At 52.2% G+C, this 23,423-nt stretch overlaps 1 protein-coding gene across 1 annotated transcript in view; it reads left to right on the top strand.

The window, feature by feature from the left end:
* The first annotated feature begins 753 nt into the window (after window positions 1-753).
* Window positions 754-23,423, top strand: part of EPHB1 (EPH receptor B1) — a 432,780-nt gene continuing 410,110 nt past the window's right edge. The window contains exon 1 of the mRNA XM_033404128.2: window positions 754-1,181. Coding sequence (XP_033260019.2) covers window positions 1,124-1,181 — 58 coding nt within the window. The 5' untranslated portion in view covers window positions 754-1,123. The remainder of the gene's footprint in view (window positions 1,182-23,423) is intronic.

The following is a 23,423-nucleotide window of genomic DNA, read 5'->3' as shown; positions in this document are numbered from 1 at the left end:
CCGCCTGACCTGTCCTCTGGGGTTGGGGCCCTCGGTGGATGGTCACAGAACACATGGGGAAGTGAAAACTAAAGGCAGCCAGAGATTTCTGGGGGACAAGAGCAGCAGGGTGCTGGACAGGAAGCATATCCACTGCCCTGCACCCTGGGGCTACTGCCCCCAGATTCTCTGAACCTCATTCATTCAGTCAGCGGATACATGCCATCACCTTCTACGGGCCGGGCATTGTTCTAGGCACTGGCCATTCCGTAGTGAACAAAGCACACACGAATCCCGTTCTGGTAAGGAGAGACCCACAATAAACAAAATTGATCAGTAAAACCACAGTGTGTTAGGTGAAGTGCTACGGACAGGAGGGATAGGGTGTGCCATGGGGGCTGCACTAAATAGAGTAGTCAGGGTAGTCTCGCTGAGAAGATGAAAGAAGACAAATTTGATTATTTATAGTTCACCTAGTCCTGGTGGGCAGCCCCTTCCCTCGGCCCCCTAGGTTAGGGCATGGAGAGCTGGGGCCGGCCGGTGCGGTTCTCCGAGAGCACCACCAGGGGGAGCCCGGACCCCTCCTAGCGCCTTCCCAGCCCTCCCGCACAGCCTTGCAAGCAAAAGTTTTTCTTAAACTAACAATGCCAGTGTAAGGAGGTGCTCGCGCCTGATTGGACGGGGGAATTTTGCAGGTTTGATTCCTTGATTGGACAGGAGGTGTTAGGGGTGGGGAGAGAGCTGATGGTGGGGGATCCCGCACCCTCCCCCGTCAGTCTGGCCGGCTCAGTCCTCCAGTAGGCTCGGCTGTAGCTCGCAATGTGACACCAGGACGAACACGCACTCGCGCGCTCTCCCCGGCTCGCACTCCCTCGCCCGCTCTCTCACACACGCACGCACACACCCACCTCTCCCATAAACACACACACACACATGCACACCCACACCCACGCGCGCCCGCACCGCCCCACGCGCGCACAATCCCGCCCACGCCCACGCCGCGCTCCGGGGAGTCCGGTCCCAGCCAGAGCGCGAAAGGATACCGAGAAGCCACCGGCGGGGAGCGCAGCGGCACCCCGAGACACGGTGCCCTCCCCCCGCGGCCGCCTCGGCTCGGGCTCGGCCTGGGGACCGCCGGCCGGCGATGGCCCTGGACTGCCTGCTACTGCTCCTCCTGGCATCAGCAGTGGCCGCGATGGAAGGTAACGTACCCACCGCGGAGCAAGTTGGCGGCTGTATCCCCGGGGCTTCTGTGGCTGCTACGCGTCGCCTGCATCCCGCGACCCGAGAGCCAGGTTGTTGGGGAGCATCGGCCGCGGCCGAGCGCGGGGCTGGGGCGGCACCCACCCGCGCGCCCCCGGCTGGCTTTCGGCGCCCGCAGCTGGTTCGCGGAGCCCTCTGGCTCCCGCGCCCGGGCGCTCCTTAGCAGCCCCGGTCTCCCGCAGCTCGGCTCAGAGAGCACGGAGCCCGCTGCATTGCGGTGCAGGCTCCTTAGCTCCCGGGAGACCGGCGTTGGGGAGGAAGGGGCGTCTCGGGCGGTCCGGCCCCTGGAGTACGGGCGTCAGTCTGCTCGCTTCCTATCCCGGGTAAGGATGCTCTTAGGCAGCCGCGCGCCACCTCTCCTTTTCCTCCGCTCGGGATCCGCGGGCTCCAGGACTCGGCCCAGCGGGCTAGCGCTGCGCGCCGGGACCGGAGAAGCTCTGCCCCGGTACCTCGCAAGTGGCTGCCGAATGAGAGGAGCTGAGTTCATTGGCCCGACCCTCGGGGGACAGCTGGTGGTACCGGAGCCTGCGGGCTGCATCTTTCCCGGGTCGGTCGGGGCGGGGTGGACACGTTTGTCGCCTCTTGCTCCTGAAAACGGGGGTGGGGTGGGGTGCGTGATCAGTTCTGACGAAACTCGCCCAGTATCCCTCCGGCCTGGGAAGGTAGCCGACGCGCAGCGACGCTCTCCCTGCTACTTCAGCCTCGGCTGTGCCTCTGCCGCCGTGGCCCGGAAAGCGCGCTCCGCGGGCACAGCGCCTGGCGCAGCAGGGAGACCCGCGCTCGGCGGCGCCCGCGAATCCCTGTGGGAAATCCCTGCCCCTCTCCCGCCTCCCGCCCCCTTCCCCCGCCCCCTTCCCCGAAGCAGAGCGGCGGCCGCAGCCCCCTCCCGAAACGCAGCCGGCCTAGAGCGGAGTTTAGTGTCGGGATGGAAGCAATTCTGGGGGGAGATACGCGCCTCAGCCCCGCAGCCCTGGTGTCCGGCGTGGGTGAAACTCCACCGAGGGACTCCGCACGCAGCCCCCGGTACCCGCGCCGCCCTCCGAGGTGGGAGCTCGCTCCGCTGGGCCGCCCAGGTCCTCGTCCAACTGCTACTGGTTGCCCAGTGGAACCCTCCGCCCGGCCCCAAACCCCGTGGTTCAGCGCCCCGACCCCTCCGGAAAGTGCTGCCCTTCTCGAAGCGAAGCTGGGGCCTTGTGGCCCCGAGGCGGGGCTGAGATTACCCGGCCTGGTAGCGAAGACCACCATATCCCGCGTTCGTTCTGGTGGCGGCGCGGGGGTGCGGCGATTAATGCCTAGAAAGCTCGCTTTTGCTTTTCTGAAGGTGGCTTTTTGTCTGCCCTCCGCCTGCCGCTGCCCTCTCTGGCTGCTGGGTCTTTGTGCCGAGGGGGTTGCTTTTGGGAACGTACAGGGACTGGAACGTTGGGGAGCGCGATCAACACCCCGCAGAAGGGATGCTTGGATTTGGCTTATTGAGAGGCAAGCGCGGGAGCGGTTGAATTAGGACAAGCCAGGCGAGGCACACCTCCAAACCAGTCGGGACGACCCGGGAGAGCGGGCATTTGCAATGGGCGAGGCCACACGGGACTTTCTAACGCTGGGGCGGAGCGTCCTGCCTGCCGATCTTCGCGCCCCTTGGAGGGTCAGCGGCTCGGTCTCGGAGAGCAGATAGGTGCCTACTTGGGGAGCCTGGTCTTGGCGTTGGGTCTCCATCGTTGAAGGAGGGCATATGCATTCGAGCGAAATTGGAGAGCAAATGTGTGGGAACTCACTGGGCGTCTGGCGGCGCGCGGTTTCTACCCTAGATCCCCTCTTGGCTAGCCCTCCCTATCTGCTGGGCTGGAGAGGCCCCAGGGAGGGTGCCGTGGTGCGGGCGCCCAGCCGCGCGCGTACCGGTCCTGTCACCCAGGTCGTCCGGAGCCCTTCCCTCCTCGCAGCTCGGAAACTTTCCCGTTAGCCTGGCCAGAAGAGCCCGGCTTTCTGGGCTGAACGTCTGTCTCTCCAGTAAGGGTTAAAAGAAATGCCACGTTCAGCAGAATATTAAAGCAGCCCTGGCGTCCCTGCTCAGTGCACAGTGATAGTACACACCATTCACTCCTTCCTCTCCCCGATGAACACAGGCAGGCTCATTTTCTCCTCCTCACACGCGGAGCTGCCTTCCCGCCTGCCTGGCTGGGCTGGGGCCAGCGTCATTCGGTTTGCGATGAGTGAGGAATAATTATCAGAAAAGTGGATCAATGAGCTGCCTACACAGAGAGCAGATCCCTCTTACACTGCCGTGGCCAGGCGGCGCCTTCCCTTGCTGGTTTGGCCACTTTTGTGTCTGTCTGTCTTCTTTCCCTCGTGGGTCTCTGTTGGAATTTCAGTGGGCCCTTGTCACCCAGGGCAAGGAACTCTAAGAGCAGTCAGGTCCTCAGCCCAGGCCAGGGCAGGGACAGAGGGATAACGGCAGCCACGGGCCAGGTGGTGGGGACACTTAGCCAGAAGCAGGAGGGGCCCTAGGAGACCCTCTGCCTGGCTGGAAGGAGGGAAGGGGCTGGCTGACCTGGGGAGTGAGAGGCCCACACTGAAGGAGACGGCCCCTTCCCTCCTCCCTTCCCTCCCCGCTTGCAGCCCGCTCTGCTGTGTGGGGAGAGAGATGGCATGCAGGGCAGAGGCATGGGCTTTTAAAGGCTATTTTCAGAGGGGAGCAGGCAGGCTGGGAGGCAGGGATGCTCACATACTCTGGACTTCTATACACAGAACCAGGGCTCTTTTCTCTGTCTCCAGAAAAACAACTGCCTCTTCAAGTCCATGTCTTTTCACACTGGGCCTGAGAGCTTGTTGAGAACAGGCTGCTGGTGTCTGCGGGCTGCATTCTCTGAGCTGCCCTTTGGCCCATACCCTTTGCGTCGGGGTCTGGAGACCTGGGCTTCTCTTGAGGTGCTTCTCAGGTGTTGGGCTGGCCGCAGACAGTTCTCCCTCAGAGTGGAGTATTTCTGAGCTAAGAGTATTGGCCCTTCTGGGAGGCAGTGCCCTGGAATCACTGGCAGCTCATAGCATCCTTCCAGCCCGAGCACTCATGGGCGTCCACGAATGACCCTAGACATGCAGGTGGCCTCCGTGTTCCACGCTCGCTGACCAGAGCACTCCCGGGAGAACTGCTCTTTGATGTGGCCCAGGGTGAAATCCTGGGCTTGCCACTCTTGTACGTGCACACGTTTGATTTGGTGGTAGGGCTTAACAAATAGTGAGTTCTCGAAGGAATGGCTGATGTATGAATACATACACCCCTGAGTTACTGCACCCCTTCGTGGGGTACCCCACCTGGACATGCAAGGGCACTGAATCTCACCGTTCACAGATTGTGGCGAAAAACCCCAACCGCAGCCTGTGTGCCTACAACAGGCCACCAGGCCAGGGGGTAATTGGCAGTTTCTGCATTTTCTGTTAATATTCATTTGCTATATGTGCCTCTGTTTTGGGTACCCATGAGCGTGCGTGAGCCGGCAAGCGGTAGCAGGCGCCAAAGATTAAAAAAAATGTCTGGGAGAGAAAAGTAAATTTGAGAGGATTCTATCCATTAGTTGATTATATTTTCTGTGTGTTATGAAACAGTTACCATTACTCAGTGTTTGTGGAGGGACCCCGAAGCCAGTGAGTGGAATGCTGGCGAGGAAAGGTAACTCAGCCCTAGGCCATTGCTTGAGAAAAGTCTTGGCAGTGTAGACAGCTCCAGAGGTAGGACGCAGGCCTGAACCTTCAGTAACATACGTTATGAGGATATCCCTGTACTGGTTTAAAAATAAAGATGCTATTAAAGTCAAAGATGCATTCATATTATTAAACTAAAACAATCATCTTAGCTAATCCTCAAGAGTTCTTAGAAACCCTAAGGTTCAGGAGTGTAGGGTTTCCAGCGTGGGCAAAGGGTGGAGGCAGTTTTGGAAGTCAGTCATTTCAGGCAGGGATTTTTAGGCTTTAGGCAGCCTCATGGCACCTGGGCAATTTGCTATAGACTCCTGGACTCTTCCCACAAAAGTTCAGCAGGTTTGGATAGATCCTGAGAGTCTGCCTCCCAGAAAATCCTGTTGTAGGTGCTTCCTGAAATTCTGCCCAGGGGAATGGTTCTAAAATAGGCTGCGGTCACAAATCCTGGGCAGGTCTTGCTCCACTTTGCACTTACTGAATGGCCTGGGATCTTCATTTTTAATAAAGGGCCCCAGTGATTCAGATGCAGGCAGTCTGGCACCGGTATATTTGGGAACTGCTGATAATAGCTAACACTTAACGCTAGGTGCTTTATGTAAATTAATTCATTTAATCTTTAGACAACTCTATCAGGTAGGTATTATTATTAACCCTCCTCTCCCATTTTTCAGATGAGAAGACTGAGGTACAGGGTGGTTCAGTAATTTGATAAGGCCACATAGCTAGTGAGGGGCTTGCACTGGAACCTAGGCAGTCAGGTTCTGGGGTTTGTGTTCTTAACCACTCCACCTCACTGCATCACTTTTGTAGGCTTTGCATGAAGAAAGGTTCAGATCCACCTGAATCCATGGGCGGGAAGAATTCTAATGCTGATTCAGCCACTGGCCGTTGGGTACTCCATTGATTCCTGGGGACTCCATGTTTTCTTGGCCATGGGAGAAGAGATGAGTGAAAGTTTCGGATAATCCCAGCACTTCAGCTGAAGCAGCAGTTTCTTACCCCTTCTTTCCCACCTCCCACTCTATTTCCATCCTGTGCACAGGCAGACGCAGGGCTAGGGACCTGTACCGTGGTGAGGCTTCTGATAAGGAATCTAGTAGAAAGACTGGGAGCATCTTTGTTCCTCTTCTTGCCCTGGCTGCTCTCCCAAGGAAGAAATGATTGCAGACAAAGGTCCCTAAAGGAGGTGGGCCTGGGCACCCTGTGCATCCTGGGGGCAGTGGAGGGAGCACACTGGATCCTTACCTGTTCCACCCCCCTCACCAATAGTCTAGAGCACATCCCTGTACCTGGATTCTAGGAGTTCACATTCCTTGGAAGAGCTGCCTTTATGTCTCCCTCTTCTGCATTAACCACTTAAGCAACCTGAATATTTCCATCAGATTTCCATGTCACCAAAGGTGGTGGAGAAACAGCATTGGATGCCTGCCCTTCTGAGGAAATTACTATAATAATAAAGTAACGCCCTGGGAGAGATTCCATATTTAAAAGCACAATTTTGCATGAGAAATTTCTCAGCCCCTTCTGTGGATTGCATTTCAATTGTAACAATAGTCAGGGTCCCCAGGTGTGTGTTTGTGCTCAGAAGGGAGGCATTGAGTGGCCAGGTCAGGGCCACCTGCTCCATCAAAGGCCCTCAAGCCTGACGTCTGAGTCACCTCACTGGCTTTTGTTGATCACTCCTCTGGGGGTTAGAGAGACGGAACACACTGTGCAGGGAGGCCTGGAGGGTGGTGGGCTTCATTCTTCTTTGCTAATGCAACACTGCTTTCCATCTGACCTAAGACACAGGAAGCAACTGGATGTACAGTTTGCTCTCTCCCTCCCTGTGCCCCAGGTTCCTCATTGTTGAAAGGCTAACGGAGGGGCCGTTATGATGGAGAGGGTAGCAGGGGCTTGGGCTGGGCGCAAACCCCAGGGTAGAAGCAGTGGTAGAAGTAGGAGGTTTGGGGGTGACAGCTGTGGGTAAAATGCAGTCTGGGGCATGGTGACCCTCTGACTAGTTGTGGGTGAGGTGTGGATCCTCTTCGGCTGGCAGGGGTTCTGCAGCAGCACCTCAGAGGTGAGTGAGGGTGAGCTGGGCCGACGTTAAGAAGGGTCTTAGCCTGGTGCGCTCCACGAGGAGACCTCGCTCCCGGGACCTCTTGTGGCTGACCTGGTCCAGCACTGGGGCCACAGTCTTCCCTGGTCTCACGCAGAATCATCCGCCAGGTGTCTCTCGGTGCAACTGGCTTTTACGTTTGCCACTAACTTTGTGAAAGAGAAGGTTTCACTTCCACAGCCTAGGAAGAATATCTTACCCACCTGCTCCCTCATTCCCCGGGCAGCATGGGAGCCGAAAATCTGGGGCCCTTCACGACATCATAACGACCCCCTTAATGGGGTCTTCAGGATGCTCATCTGCTAGAGAGGCTGAAAAAGTGATGAAAAAGGCCGTCTCCCACTCTGCCCCCAGCAGAGGTGTTCCTCCAGGGCAGGGAAACCCCAGCGCCTGCAGACAAACCATTAGCAGCTTCTGAAGGAGGCTGCTCTGTCCCCTCATGGAAGGTTCCCAGAATTCGCTGGAGCAGATCTGGGCCAACGTGGAAACATATAGGAAATTTCCTGAGAATTACCAGGACTCATTTCTGCCCACACGTTGCACCTGAGGCCTGGAGTCTCTCCTCTCGTCCCTCCCCGTTTCCTGGCAGCAAGTGACAAAATGACTGATTTGAATTTAACCTCCTTGTTCTGCTTCTCCATCCCCCCAGTGGAGGTGATAATGAACAGAGAAATGGGCAGAGGCAGGTGGCCAGGAGGGGAGGGGCAAGTGAGGGAACAGGGGCCCCAGGCTGCAGCCTAGCACTAGCTTCTGAAGTCCCTGGGACTGATCCTGGGCCCGCTTCAGCTCGTGGGGGCCAACAGGGAGTCAGGCTTGTTCCCGGGGCCCCGACATGTCAGGAGAAGGACTGGAGACAAGTTGTAGGGAAGGGAAGAGACTTTGCAGAGATCTTACAGCCTAGCAGCACTAGAGCCAGGACTAGACTAAGCTTCTCTTGCCCATTTACCGTGTGCTGATCCCATACCCTTAATATCCAAGCATGTGTTCTCCCATTTTACAGGTGAGGAAGCTGAGGCACTCCTGGCACAAGAGCTAAGATTCAAAGCGAAGTCTTGACAAATTGAAGTTGGACAGCTCCTCAGCCTCTGCCTCCCAGTTCAGTGCCTTTTCTATTGAACATTGCTTATTCATGAATGAAATCAGGGAGCACTTATTAAGCACCAGCTGTTTATTCACTGTCCTGCCAGGTGCTGTCAAAGGTACCAGACAATATCCTGGCCTCTGTGCCCAAGTCCCTGTGGCCAGGCTCCTGCTCTCTGGAACTGCCCCACCTGTGCCCCCAGCTGGAGGAAGAGCTTTTTCCTCCTCCGTTTGCATTTTCCTGTTTGCACGTGGCCTTTCCCATGTTGTCCCACCAGTCAGACCCCCACTGCGATCATTAGTGGTTTTCTTTCTGCCACGTGTCCATCTGGCTCTGTCTTTGATGTGTTGCTTAGACGGTGGTGGCTCGGCATCGGGGCCGGGCTCGTGATGGTGGGGGCGTGTGGGGAGCAGGTTGCTGTGGGCCTCCTAGAGCTCCCACCACAGGCCCGCCTTCCAGAGGGAGGGCCAGTTGCCCGTGTTCTCCTTTGGGGACCGCCCTGACGTCTGCCGTGTGCACCCTGCCCTGTCCGGGGCCATGTTACTCCCAGAGCTCTGGCAGCTCCTGTCCGTTGGGACAGGTGCAGACCCACAACATCAGGGGAGGACCCGGGGATTTAGCATCAGGTTTGAGTGTGGAAGGGCCTGTAGGAAGAGGGGGGAGAGAACCCCCGCAGCATCCTAGTGTCATTGGACAGGGCCCGGTCCCCCTGGGGCCGTGCCTGTGGACGGTGCTGAGCAGAAGGGCCCGCAATAAGGGCAGGCAGCTTCATCGACAGGGGCGGCAGAGAAAACGCCTTATCTGTGAGAGGCAGACGGGGCCTGCAGTTCATTGTTCTGTTGTTTTCCTCTTGCTATTTTTTCAGTACGTCAAGGTGGGACCTTTGCCCTTGGCTTTCTCATTGATGCTGAGGCCTTGAGCTGTGTGGTGAGCTTGGAAGGGGCGAAAGAAGGGAGGACCCTCGCTCAGGAGGGCTGGGAAGGGAGCCCAAAGAGGGGTGCTCTCAGGACCTTTGGCAATGCATCAAAGAGGTCTGGATGCATTGGGGATGGGGTGGAGTGCAGGTTGTACGCTTCAGGGCAAGGAAGAGGGTCTTAGTATCAGACCATCCACGGAGCTGTAGGTGGGTGCCCAGGGGCCTGTGTTGGGCACTGGTCAGACCATACTTTAGGTGTCAGACCACACTGTGCTACTTAGGTTTACCCTGGCTGGGGCGTGTGTGAATCTCTTCCAGCACCTTCAGGACTGATGCGAGACCCTTCACAATCTGGGTCCCCCTTTCCCCCACTCTGGTCCTGCCAGCAGCACCTTCTGCTGCTCCATCTTCCCCTGCTCCGCACGGGCACAGATGCACACACGCTGCACAGGTACACACCCCCCGGGCATCCCCTTTTCTTTTTCCCCATCTGTGCAGGGGCCCAACTGAGTGTTCTGTTGCCACGTGCCTCCAGGTCTGCACCTGCTTGCTCTGCCTGTGTTGCATTTGTCACTGATCTTTCCTTGGCTAGCTCTAACTTAGTCTTTAGAATTTGCTATAGTGGTTGCCTCCTCTTGGAAGCCTTCCTCCTAGCCCCAGGCTGGACCAAGTGGCCTGCTGGTCCCCACCACAGCTGCTTCTGCCTCCCTCTGTGGGAGCACAGTCCACACTGGTCTGTAATTGCGTGTTTATTTCACTGGAGACTCCACAGCTCTGTGAGCCATTGAAGGATGGGGCTCTGTCTTAATTGTCATGGTATCCCCAGCATGTGACATATAGGTAGCGGCAATGTGTATGTTGTATTAATGAATACAAAGAAAGAAAAGGTCAGTAGAACACACAAAAACCTGAAATCATTTCTTCTGTGGTAGTTTAAAACATGTCTGCAAATTTTTTGATATTCTTTTCATCAAAATATGAAACCTAGCTCTTCTCCATTTAAATATGGGCTGGCCTTCTGCTCACTCTGATGAATAGAACATGGCAGAAGTGATCTTGCCTAACTTTGGAGGTGAGATCAGAGAAGATACTACAGCTTCTGCCTGGCTCTCTCTCACAAGGGATGTGAGACCTTGTGACCCTGCCACCATATTGTGAGGAAGCCCGAGCAACTTGGAGAGACCACGTGGAGATGTTCTAGCCACAGCCCTAGCTTCAATCCCAGCCCACTGCCAGCACCAAATGCCAGACATCTGAGTGAGTGAGTCTTCAGATGGCTGCAGCCTCCATCTTTCCAGCCATGTCTGCTGACTCTAAGTGGGAAGAGACAGGATTTCCTCCCTGAGCCCTGTCCAAATTATAGATTTGTGAACAAAATAAATCTTGTCATAGTTGAAAACCACTAGGTTTTGGATTGGTCTGTTATGTAGCAATTGATAACCAAAATATCCTAGGAGAAGTAGTAGAAGTAAAATGGTTTAGAGAAGATTAGAGAGGACTTAAGGAGAGGCCGGGGAGAGGGAAGAGAAATGGTATCTCATTCATTCAACATCTAACAAATATTTGTCAACCTCCTACTGTGTGCCAGGCAGTATGTGCAAAACAGGGAGTGGTGGAAAGGGAGCTCAGCCTTTGTGAGCATCTTAGTGGTAGGACAGACAGTTATTAAGCAGACAAATAATGTAGAACATAATTTTAGGAAAGTACTATAAACGGAGTAAACAGGGTGATGTGATTGAGGGTGATGGGTGCAGGCTTGGGCACCTGAAAATGAGGGGAGAGTGTGGGGAAGGGAACACCTCTCTCTGTGAATACATGAAGGGTCATTTTGCCAAGCAGGCTTAGCTTTACTCAGCATGGGAGATGGATTTTGGCATGATTATTAAATTCTTTCCAGACAAACTGAACCAAGCTGGGATAGGCTGCCTTGAGGGATGATACAGCCCCATTCCAGGGTATCCAAGGAGGGCTGAGTCACTCCCAGAGGTAAGAGCCCAAATTCTACAAAAGGCAAATGGGGAGTGGGAACAGAGGGGCAGAACTGACAGCTTGGCCTGGGAGCCGTCAGGTTCATGAATACTCATACAGAGCACATTTATTGAGCATCTACATGAGAAACTTTGTACTTGAAGCTGAAAACATGAAGGTCAGGAAGACACAGGCTTTCCTTCCAGGAGCTCACCAATTAACAGACTGGTGGGGGAGACAGAGCCATGCAAACTACAAGCTGTAACAGGATGTATGATGGCATATGCTAGCTGTGGGGTATAACAGTTACACATCAGCTGCTAGGAGAAACCAAAGGAGAGGGTCATACTTCCAGTGGGAAGGATTTGAAGCAAGAGTGTGTGTGCAAGAGAGAGAAACACAGAGACATGGGGAAAGCTCCTTGGAGGGTGGGTAGAAATTTGTCAGACAGAGATAGGAGTGGGTAGGGATGAGAAACCAAGACTGATAGTCATTCCTATTCTCTGTCTTATGAAGGTGGACTTCAGGAGCTCTCCATGAAGGGCTTTACCTATTTTATTAGCCATATCTTTGGTTGTAGGGACAGATGTACAGCTCAAGCTGGAGAAAAGCAAAGGGTAAGGAGTGATTACTGGCCCTTGTTGTTCCTGGACAGTTTGGGCCTTAGGTTGTGATTATATTTGGGGCACCAAGGCTGTCTTAGGACTCAGTCTCCCTTTCTTCATTCCTTAGCTTTGTGTCTGTGTCAACCCAGGTCCTGACAGAAAACCCGTGGCATTCTCAAAGGGTTAATAGAGGAGAGTTTAGTGAAGAGACACTTTCCAGAGGTATGAACAGGGTTAAGGGAACCAAAAAGTGTGGGATGCACCCAGGGTCTGGCAATAGTGGGAAGCCATAGCTCCCCAAGGCCAGAAATGGGAAGGGGAGGGACTGGTGCCACCAGGACCTGGCAAGAGCTGTACTTGGAGAGGGCTCCCTGATGGGAGCTGTAGACGTAGATAGAGGAATGCAGCTGCTGCCCAAACCGTGCATGGGGATGGGGAGAGGGGCATCATATTCTTTGAACTCTTTCTCCTCCACTATTTCATCACCTGCCAGTACCTCCTGTTGGGTGAACCCAACAGGAAGGCAGTGGACGTGGAAACCTGGTCCATGGAAGTCAGTTTCCTGAGGCTCAGAAGAGGGCAAAGAAATGGGTCTGGAGGGACAATGGAGAATAATCAGCCCAGTCATTTATGTTGACTTTATCCCCCAGCAGGTTCTCCTGCCAGATCGGTCATGTGGCCAGTGACAGCTCAAACTCACATCCTCTTGAAATTTCATCAGAGAGATGAATTCTCACTCCCAGTGGCTCCAGCAAAAGCCCTGGAAGTTTTGTCTCCTTGGTTTCATTGGGTTCTAAGCCTCTCCATGAGCCAGGCTCTGTCACCAGCTTGTTGAAATGCACTCATTGGCCAGGCTTGGGATGCATGACTACCCATCCCCAGAGCTGGGAGAGGGGGGTGAGAGTTAGCCCAGACCCACCTGAACCACCAGGCCTGAGATGGGGGATGGCTGACTCTCCACAGAAATATCAGGATGCCGTTACCAGAAGAAGCAGGAGTGGGTGCTGGACAGGGCAACAGTCTTCCACACCCATTCAACCTTCCTGCATCACTGGAACATTACAGAGGGCTAGTGTGCAGGAAAGGAAAGAACATGGACTCTGGGGGCAGCAGTAGGAGGCTGCGCCTGTGATGGTCCTGGATGAAGATGTGGGAAAAGCAGGGGAAAGTGAAGGTGATAGAAAAGTGAAAATCCAGGAAGGGAGACCTAGAGATGGCTGGGCAAACAGCTTCTTTCTTGAGAAAGATATTTTCTGTATTCCTGAGCAGCATGATCAAACTCAAAGTGATGAACAGCAAGACAGCAGGGGTGTTTGGCTGAAGGCAAAATGATTTTAAGACTAGGATATCTCAACTAGACTCTGAAAAAGGGAGGGTTCCTATTTGGGACAAGATGAAAAAACAATGAGTGAGGGGCTATGCTTCTCACTGTAACTCTCTCCAACACAGATACCACAACATCTTAACCTAACCATTGCATTTAAATTGGATGCTCAGAGGAGAACAAGAATGAAAGAAATGCAAACTCATAGGTACAATGAGATGGCTTATTTCCTCTTATTGTCCTCCATTCTCAATCATGGCTTAGTCTCACCAGGAATTTCCATTGTGTGTCAGCAGAATATTTAGTCAGTTTTCTGTGTACTTTTTGTCTAGGTTTTGAGACTTGTGTAAAGATGGCAGGTCTTCAATGTCCTTTGCAGACTTCTTTCTTCACACCTTAGATGTCTCTTTCTCTTTTGAGAGAGAGGCATCTAAAATCTGCTAAAGTTCATCAGAGGAAGACTCCATTTGCCCTTTCAAGTTCCCTGCTCTTGGCTCCAACTTTCCTCTACTCCCAGCCAAGCAGAAAAAGAACAATTTTTTTTTTTTAACACAGTAACACAATGCTGCCATTCTGCATGAAAACCCGTGGTTTTCTTTTTCCAATCAGAAGAAAGTTATTTTCCTTTCACTCACCTGACTAACTTGTTTAAAGCATCCCCTCCCCACCCTTGTCTGATATCTTGCTGCTAAGTATTTGCCAATTCATTTGCATCTCAATGGTTCCTTAGCAACTATCATACCCTCAGGATTAGGTACAAAGCTGCTCTCTGACACAGACTGCTGGGGCTACATCGCCCTCTTTTATGGTACCTGAGTTGCCAAACCGAGCCCTGCCCAGACACAAGGCACACTCACTGACAACATCACACAGGTTCTGAATTACAATGCGGTTCCTCCTTACCCTATCTGAGCACGCAGACTTCTCAGAAGACCCTTGTTTTTGAAATGCTCCCAATAGCCTATTGGTGCCTGCAAACTGCCCTCTGATAATACATCTTCAGGAAGAGAATCACAGATCTCAGCATTGGAAGTGAGTCCTGTCTTCAGATGGGCAGTGGATTTGGTCCTTTTTATAGATCTGGCAGCTGAGGCTTAGAGAAGTGAAATGGCAAGGTGGGGCAGGTACCGTGACATGCCGAGGTAGGATGGGAGCTCAGGGCTCTGCTGCAGGTTTCCTAGTGCTTGCTCCACTCACATGCTGCATCCTGATAAGAGTGACTTCCATCTGCCAACTATTGTGAATTTCAGGAATAAACTTAAAGAAAGGTGTTTTTGTTTTTTTTTTTTTAAACATAGGTATGCTACTCTTCTTCTGAGATCCTAGGAGATTTCTCTTCTCACCTAACCAGAGAGAGTAATTGCCCAAATGAATATGCCAAATATGTACATCACCTCGTTTCTCTGCTCTTGGTGGTTGGTATTCTTTCCATCCTTGGGCTTGTAGCTGTGGGTAGCACTGGAGGAGTGAGGGGAAGCCCGGTGTGTGCGTGTGTCTGTGAGTGTGTGCGCTTGTGTGTGTATTTATGCAGATGGTGAGGATAGACAGCGGCACAGAGACTGGTTAGGAAATTAGAATATTCCGCCCAGAGTAGGTGGTGCTACTTTTGTAGCAGCGCCAGGCCTCCACCACCAGGGCTCACTGGCATGCAACAGCTGGCAAAGGGAAGACGCTATTCAGAAAAGGACAATAAGAACAAAGCTCATTCTACAGTAGGGCTGACCTTCGCGACTCCCACTTCACGTTGTTATTAAATATCCAGAAGGGACTGAAAGAACAATTATAGTATTGTCATAACGTGTAAGTGCACGAAGCAATCCTTGCGCAGGGAGGCTGGGACTCGGCTGAGCTTGACAAAGCAGGGGACTCAGCGACAGCGCTTAATTTCTTCTCACTGGGAGGTTGTTTTCATTATTTCACACGGGCGGAAACCCACCAATGTGCTGCATGCGGTTCTACCATCAGGAGCTCCGGAAGCACAGGCGTCCAGAGGAGAGGGGTGGAAGTCCTTGGATTTGTACTTGGCTCCCTGTAGAACTCCACGTGGAGCCCTGATTGTAGCCGTCCTGATGGCCTGGGCTTCAATGGGTGCTGGCCGCTGGGGTTCTAGTGACAGTTTGCTGAGTTGAGTTGGTTTAAAGGCTTTCATAGGATGGAGAGTGAGTGACTGGCTTTGCCATGACGGGGCGTCCTGTGAAGAAGGATCACAGGGGCTCATGTGGTCACTCCCTCCTTCACACATCCTCCAGCTCATGATGCCACCTCCCTGTGGTAAGGATGGGGACCCATATCACAGGGAAAACGATCAGGTGGGAGTTGCACACGTGCACTGGGGGCTGGCTCTGCGGTGTCACGGCTCTCTCTGTTCTGCATCTAAACCAGTGTCTCTCAACCTTATTTTCATTGCCCCTCACCCCACCCCCTCACCTCCCAGGAGCCTTTGTAGACATTTTTCCTGACCACCCCCTACCACACCCTATGAAATGTTAATACCTGGATATACTGTACATCTCTTTATGGACTGAGGCCCTTTGGGGCCACAAACCATTGTAATATCTAAGATTTTTCACTCCCCACCTTCCCCCAAGAATCACCTTGCACCCCTGTGCAGAAAGCATGATCTAAATCAAGTAAGTCCGGCAGCAAATTAGCCAGCCCTCCACTGGGTTAGAGCACAGCTTGGCATCTTCTGATTTTCCGTATAAGTTTTGCTAAGAGTGGCACCGGCTGGTTGAAAGGATGTCCACCTTAGCTAGTCCAGGATGTCCCCTGCAGGCTGGTATTGACCTTTAGTTGTCAGGTCCTGGGGTGGTCCGGGGAGTGGTGTCCATTGAAGGCCTGGGGCACAGGGGTAACCAGAAGCCTTGGGCCGTGGTGATTTACCAGTAAGTGCGGAAGGATTTCAGTATTTGAACAAGCATGGCTGTGCCAACCCATACTTAGTCAATGTCAGTCCTGAGTTCCCCAGATTTGGAAATAGTTTCTTGAGTCTGGGTCCATTTTTTAAATAAATAAGCTTTCTTGAGGTATACTTTCCATACAGTAACATTCACCAAGTTTAACTGTACAATTCCATGAGACTTGACCAACGAATGTGGGTGTGTAGCCCCCATACAAACATGATACAGAACGTTTTCATCACTCCCATGTCCCTTTGCTGCCACCCCCTGCCTCTATCCCTCTCCCCTTGACGTTTGGTAACCACTGATCTGATTTCTGCCTCTACAGTTTTGCCTTTTCTAGAAGTTCGTACAAATGGAATCACAGAGCATGTAGTCTTTCTGTTTGGCTTCTTTCACTCAGCACAATGCATTTCAGATTCATCCATGTCATCCCACAATTGTGGACCCTTCCTTTTATTGCTGAGGAGTGTTCCATTGCATAGACATACATACGTGGTTTATCCATTCAACAGTTGATGACCATTTCCTTCTAGTTTCTAGTTTTTGGCTTTCATGAATAAAGCTACTGTGAACATTTGAGTTATGTTTCTTCGTGAAGACACAGAACGAAAAATAGGTTTTTCTTAGGTACTGGGTAAATACCTAAGCGTGGCGTTGCTGGATAATACGGTTAGTGTGAAGTGTCTTTATAAGAGACTGCCAATTTGTTTTTCAAACATTTTGCATTCCCGTCAGCTGTGTGTGAGAGTCCCTGTGGCCCCACATCCTCACCAGCAATTGTTATCTTCAGTCTTTTTAGTTTTAGCCATTCTGGGGTGTGTATAAGGGCATCCCGTGGTTTTCATTTGCATTGACAGTGTTGTGCTTATCACGTGCTTCTTAGCCATTCATACATAGTCTTTGATGAAATGGATGTTCAGATCTTTTGTCCAATTTTTTTTTTTTAATTGGATTGTCTGTTCTGGGTCCATTTCCACTTGTACGGTTGTTTGGAGGTAACAGGGAAACCTCACCCCCACTCCCGCCTCTCTGTTGGGGTTGCTGTGTTGTGCTGAGAAGACCATAGGTTGGTACCTGCTGGGTCTCATTCCTGGAGGTGGGGTAGGGATGGGCCATGATCTCCTCAACAAGGATGATTGTCAGTTATCAGGTAAGAAGTGCATCCCCAGATCGGAGCCAGAACCTTGGAAAGTGGGCTCTTGCTGTGGGAATGTGTAAGCCTCCGCAGGAAGCCATAATTCAGGTGATCCAGCATTGTGTCACCCTGTGTTTACTTCCCATGTGTTATCCCTCCACCATACTCCTGGGTATGAAGGGAGGGCCTGTGCCCTGCCCCGGCCCAGCATTATGGGGGGAGCTGGACCTCCATGGTGGTGGCAACAGAAATCAGGCAGTGATCCCCACACATCCTACTTCTCCAGGTGGTCTTATTACAGGTATCTTTTGGTTTGGGGTTTCCTTCTTAAGGAGGAAGGCGATTCCTCTTCACAGGCTGCCCTGTGAAGGTTGGTCTGGCACTGCTTGGGATGCCTGGTCTCAGGCTGGGCCCATTTGATAGGGCGCCCAGGTGGCTTATCACCTTTCTGCTGCTCCGACTCCTGAGGGGTTTCCCAGCCCCACCAGTCTGTGCTGCATTGAAGCCGTGGAGAATGACTTTGGCTCATTTCTGAACTTCAGGTGACAGATGCAGGATTCCACAGGCTTCTCAACGCCAGGGATGATGTAGGTGCTTCGACCACGTTTGCTGTTATTTGCACGATGATGATCAGTGATCATAGTGATCATGGGGGAGGTGACACATAACAAGCACGTGGAGGCCTGCCGTGGTGTCATCAAGAATTGATGGGCTCAGCTGGGCCCTGCGTCACAGCTCACAAGCACTTCTTGTGCCCACGAGCAAAGATGCAGCTGACTCTGCATCGCTTCTGGCTCTGGGCAGGGCAGGGCAGGCACCCTAGCCAGAATCCACCCTGACCCTAACCCGGACACAGAGGAGGTACTTGGTAAGTGACGGGTGCCCGGATGGATGGACTGGATCCCTATCACACTGCACAGGGCCACTCAGGGAGAAGCTGGCGCTGGGGCCACCATGGCATAAAACCAGGGACTCATATCAAACAAAACAACAGCAGCATAGGAAACCCAGATCGAACTGTGAAGACAAGACCAACACACCTGGAGCTGGATGGAGAGACCTGAAGATGGTTCAGACCAGGAGACACCATTGAAAGGACCTGTTTTATGGGGAAGCTTAGGGGTAAACTGTACCTTGAACATGTGGAGACGGAGAGTGGCGGGGCACGTGTCATGGGAGAAGTAGCAGAAGCGGAAGTATGGCAATGGGAAAGGAAAGGCAAGCACGTGGAATAGCAATACAGTCAAGTGAGTGCTCAGTGGCTCAGCCAGGTGGCCGGGGCTGTAGGAGGTCAGAGGACGGAGAGACGGAATGGCCAGGGTAGCCAGGATGGCTTCCTGAAGGAGGGGTACCTCTTGCACGAAATAGAGGGTTCTTGCTGGTAGAAGAGGCACAGCATAGGATTCTCTTCCAGCGAAGCTTGCCCTGCCCTGGGCCAGAATCATCGGGGGTGGAGAACCTGCAGAGAAGCCTGTTTCTGTGACCTCTGCGCCTCTGTCTTGGATCTCCTGGCTCCGGAAAGCCCAGGAGGTGTTCCTGTGGGGCAGGGCTCAGCAGCACTGTTGCATCCTGAGTCCCAGGGTGCAGCTGACACTGCCAACATGGGTTCACCTAGAGGAAAGCAAGATGCTTTTTGCAATGGTCTGGACCAGCTCTCACAGCTGTTTTCTCTGGTCTCACACTCGGGCTGTGGTGTGTGAGCCAGGGCCTGGGCTTTACCTGGGAGCTCGCCCAAAATGCAGAATCTCAGGCCCTGCCTCGCAATGACCGAATTCAGATCTGCCTCGATCAGGAGTCCCAGGCTCTAAAACTTTTGCATCAGGGACGTACCCTTTTTAAACAATTTAACAAACCTTTTTTGAGCATTTTTTTTAAAAAAGGAATTGCTCCAGATTAATGAAGACCAAAGAGACATGACAAGTAAATGTAACACATGCTCCTTTACTAGATCTTGTACTGGAAAAAAATTTTTTCTAAAGGACAGTATTTGGACAATTGACAATAAACACCCCCAATTAAGGGAAAGGGTCCCATTAGATGAAAGTATCATCACAATGTTAAAATTTCCAAATTTAACAACTTGTGGTCAAGTAAGAGAATCTCCTTGTTCTCTTAATGTATGTACTCTGTCCTCAGAGGTCTTGGGGAGGAAAAGAAGCGAACAAGTGTGTGCATATCCTATAATAAATGTATACATAATACACAAATGTATATGTATATTCTCTTATACACTAAAATATACTTGTAGAAAGAGAGAATAAAAAAGCAAATGTGGCAAAATGTGAAAAATTGTTGACTCAGGGTAAGGGTATATGGTGTTTGTTTTGTTCTATTCACGCAACTTTCTTGTGTGATTGCTATTATTTTGAAAATAAAAAGTTTTTAAAAATGCGTCATGTTTAAAAGTTTGATGGATGTTGTTACCCTCCCAAAATGGTGAACCAATTTATATTCTCACAACACCGTGGGAGGGTTGGTGCAGCTGTTTGATGTAGCTATTTTTATCTGGCTATTTTCATGCCAGGGACTTTTTTTGGATGGGGTCATAGATCAGTTTTGACCTGGGGATATTTTGCTTTTTCCCAATTTATTATGAATATTTCTAAAAGTAAAGAAAATTCATAGTGCCGCAAACATCCATAGCTGACCACCCAGATTCAAGAACTGTTCATATTTCACCCTGTTTATTTATCAGTATGCATTTTTCAGGGAAGGTTAGGAATTGAGGCACAGCAAAATTCAGTAACAGCCAGAGGTAAGTGATGGAGCCCACCACCATATCCTCTGTACCTGGTGCTTTATCTCCTGTCTCCCGGATTTTCCCGAATTGCTTCCTGAACAGATAGAATTGTATTTTTTTTTTTTTTTCTGAAGCACTTTAGGAGAGTGTTGGAGTCAGATAAGCCTGAATTGGAACTCCATCTCTGACCTTGGGCTCCTTAACCTCTCTATGCCTCAGTTTATTCATCTGATAAGTGGAGATGGCACTACTTACCTCTTCAGATTGTAGTAAAAGATAAATGGGATAACCTGCTTAGCCATTATTCTTGTCATTTCTTCTAATGTCTCTTTTCATTTAGCACAGACCTCCAGGCCATCTCCTCCAGGAAGGCTGATCCCCAAGTCTTTACCCTGCCTACCAAGACCTTGTCTAGACTTTATGTTGCTGGTGTGTGGTTGTCTTGTCTGCTCCAGTAGTCTCTGGAAAGTTGATACTCAGGCGTGTGTGCTGGGGTGACGCTTGGTAGCTGGACAGCATGACCAGGAATCCCAGACCGTGGGCCTCCCATGTCACTAACCCCCAGCTGCGTAGGTCAGGGTGAAGTCCCCACAGCCCTAGCAGAGTAAGGAGAGGGCCTGTGGCCCACTGCTCCCTTTCCCACCGTGTCTTCAGATTCTTTTCACTAGGCCAGGGTTTAAGTTTGTGGGGACAGGGAAGCACAGGGCTGGGGCTAGGGTCAGAGGACTGAGGCATGCAAAATTTAAGGGGGCACCCCAAAACTCAGTAACCAAGATAAATATTTTAATGGAATATTAAAAAAAAAATCTTCAAACTCTAGCCTGTGGGCTGGCTGCCTGTTTTTGTAAACAGAAAATAGAGTTTTAAAATAAAGTTTGAGGGCCTCCGTCTGCCCACACGCCCCTCTGCGGCCCCAGGAACTCTCCTGCACTTGCTGTCCTCAATGTGGAATATCCATCAGACCCGTGGCTCTGGAGTTTATACAGCTCTTTCATGCCCTAAAGGCCGGACGCCCTGATGCTCTTAGCACCTGTGTCCCCAGGCCCATGGCCAGCGGGGCTCATGGCTCGGCTGGAGGGAACACTGGGCTGGAGGCGGATGTGTGTGGTGGGTTCACATGGTGCGGGTGGCACTGGTTTCCCTGTCGTGGTGGAGGAGTCCCCACGGGGCCCCTCCTTGGCCTTAAGCGGAAGGAGTGCCTCCATGGCAGAGGTGCAGTGCTGGGGTCAGAAGACTGGCTGCCGTGATCTTGGAAAGTCACCTTGTCACCTATGTAATGGAGGTGATGGGGTCCAGTCCCCTCCCCTCTGGGCTCTCCAGTAAGAGGCTGTTGAGTAGGAATTAGAGCTGCGGTGTGTGAGATGCTTTGTCCCAGAGCTGGCCCTTGCTCTGGAGCTGTCAAGCCTCCTCTCCCGTAACGGTGAGTGCAGTTGATTCCAGTGGCTAAGTGGTCATCCCCATAGAGGATCCCCATAGAGGGGATCAAGTCTAAGACCCCACCACCCAGCCCAGAGTGGTGTTCAGCTCTGGGGTAACGAGATCGGAAGTCCCTGGCGCCCTAAGAATCTGACAGGCGACAGCCGGGTGGGGGGTAAGGCACCTTTGGTTTCCGACATTCGACCTGGCTCTGGTGTGTCCCTACTCCTGGGGACAATAATATGCTCCCCTGGGAGCCTTCCGCACAGCTGGCCTCTCCTCTCACAGGACTGTGTTTTAGGGTGAACAGGTAGCCTGGCTGGAAATGGAGTGGGGGTGGTAGATGGGAGCAGATTTAATCTTTGGATGACCAAGGGATGCTTAGGGGCCAGCTTATGAGCAGAGAGGGCTGTTTGAATAGGATAGAAATGGGTCTATACCTGGGGTACCAAACAGGAGAGGCGGCAGAGGTGAGCTCCTAACTGAACACAGAGAAATGGAAGGTGGGCAGGCAGAAACACCCCTCTGTTTTCCCATTGCCGTGATAAACTGGGGTTTTCCATTTGGTATGTGCCTCTCCCTTTCCTGTGCCTTGAGGTCTGGGACCTCCTATTTGTGTGTCGTTGCCCTGCACAGGTGGCCAGCAGGCAGGATGCACGTCCCCCGGGAGGTGCGGTGGTACATGTTGGGTGGTCTCTGAGACCAGGTGCCTGTCTTCATTTGGCCACTCTCGACGTGTGGCCTTGGACAGTCATCTCCTCTGTAAAGTGGGAATGAATAATACCCCCTCATAGGGGCTTCTGTAGGGAGAAAGTGAGCTAACACAAGTCCGGTGCCTGTTGCAGTGCTGAGTGTATAGTGGGCACTCAATGAATGCGTCCTTCCATCTTCTTTCCCTCCTCCTTCGGGGCTGTAGCCTGGGGGGTTTGCTTGGAGAATCTGGGTCTCCACCTCGAGCCCACACCCTGCTTCCCACAGGCTGCTCAGACACTTCTCCTTGTGGGCAAGGTGGCTGCCCTGCCCCGAGCTCCTGCATCCCCGCTTCCCTCCTCTCTGCCCTGCTGGGGGCTTCCCTGTGACATTCTTGCCTCCTTCCCTAGCCCAGCCTTGCCTTCCCCACCCTCCTGCTCTGAGCCTCGCTCAGAGGACAGATGGACACCCTTGGTGCCGATTTCCAGTTTGGCCAGTGTCAGCTAATTGCTGTAACAACAGACTCCAAATCTGTTACCCGACGAGATAAAAGTTTATTTCCTCCTCATATCACAGTCCACGGAGGCCAGCGGCGATGACCCGTGCTGGTGGAGAAGGCCGGCACTCCTACCTACCCCACCCTGGAGATGACACCCCACTTCCTCTCCTCTTGCGGTCCCGGCTAGACATGAGCTGGGAAATGGAGTGAGCATCCAACTGGGAAGAGGGCGCAGGTTTAGGGAGCAGCTGGCAATGTCCCTGCTGCTGCACCACGGCCTCTCTGAGTCTGGGAATGGGGCAAATGCCTCCCTGTGGCCCGGGGAGGCCTGTCCGCCAGGAGGGCTCAGAACATTCCTCCCTCCCTTCCTGCCTTCCCCCATTCCCCCTTCCTTTCCTTCCCTCCCTCCGTCCTTCCACGTTTACAGAGCAGCCCCTTAGACGAGAAACTGGCTGCCTTCATGCAGTGGAGGGTAACTTTTCAGTTCATGAGGGCTGGGCTCTCGATCACAGGTAAATAATAATACAGGTTATTCCACTTACCAAACGCTTCCTCAACAGCAAGTTCTTCGTAGTTGCTTTTTATTTATTTGGGTTTGTCTGACCACCTGCAGTGTGTGCTCCGACGCCGGCTTCTCTCCTCCTGGCACTCCCCACACTGCTGCCTTGGCTGGGAAAAAGGAGCAAAGGTCACATAAGCTTTAAGAGGGACGACTGCTTTTTAAAATGAAGAAAAAGTATTAGAATTAAGAGGATACGGACATTTAAAAATGCTAATAAAGTCATACAACCAGGGAAATAATTGCTTGAAAGAATTAGTGGAAGTGAAAAAGGTTTGACTAAAGATAAAAGACAGGGACACAGGTTATGGTGAAAAGAGGGTGAAAGCCCAAAAGGGCAAGATGAAATGTGAAATCCAAACACCTAAAATACTGGAAGGCTGGATTACGTACCCCAAGAAGACTAAATTTGGAAGAAAGCAGACAGTCCCAAACCATAGGTGATGGGCGCACAGCCTGGCTCTGGGACCGTTTCTGTGCCTCTTTCTCTGAGGGTTCTTGGGTGTGAGAAGTTCTAACGTAGGTAGAAAGAAACAACGCTTCTCTTTATGAGAAAG

Source organism: Orcinus orca, chromosome 5, assembly GCF_937001465.1.
Source record: "Orcinus orca chromosome 5, mOrcOrc1.1, whole genome shotgun sequence".
In the NCBI taxonomy this organism is placed as follows: Eukaryota; Metazoa; Chordata; class Mammalia; order Artiodactyla; family Delphinidae; genus Orcinus; species Orcinus orca.
The sequence above is the reverse complement of the archived record's forward strand: the minus strand, read 5'-3'. Positions and strand labels throughout refer to the sequence as shown.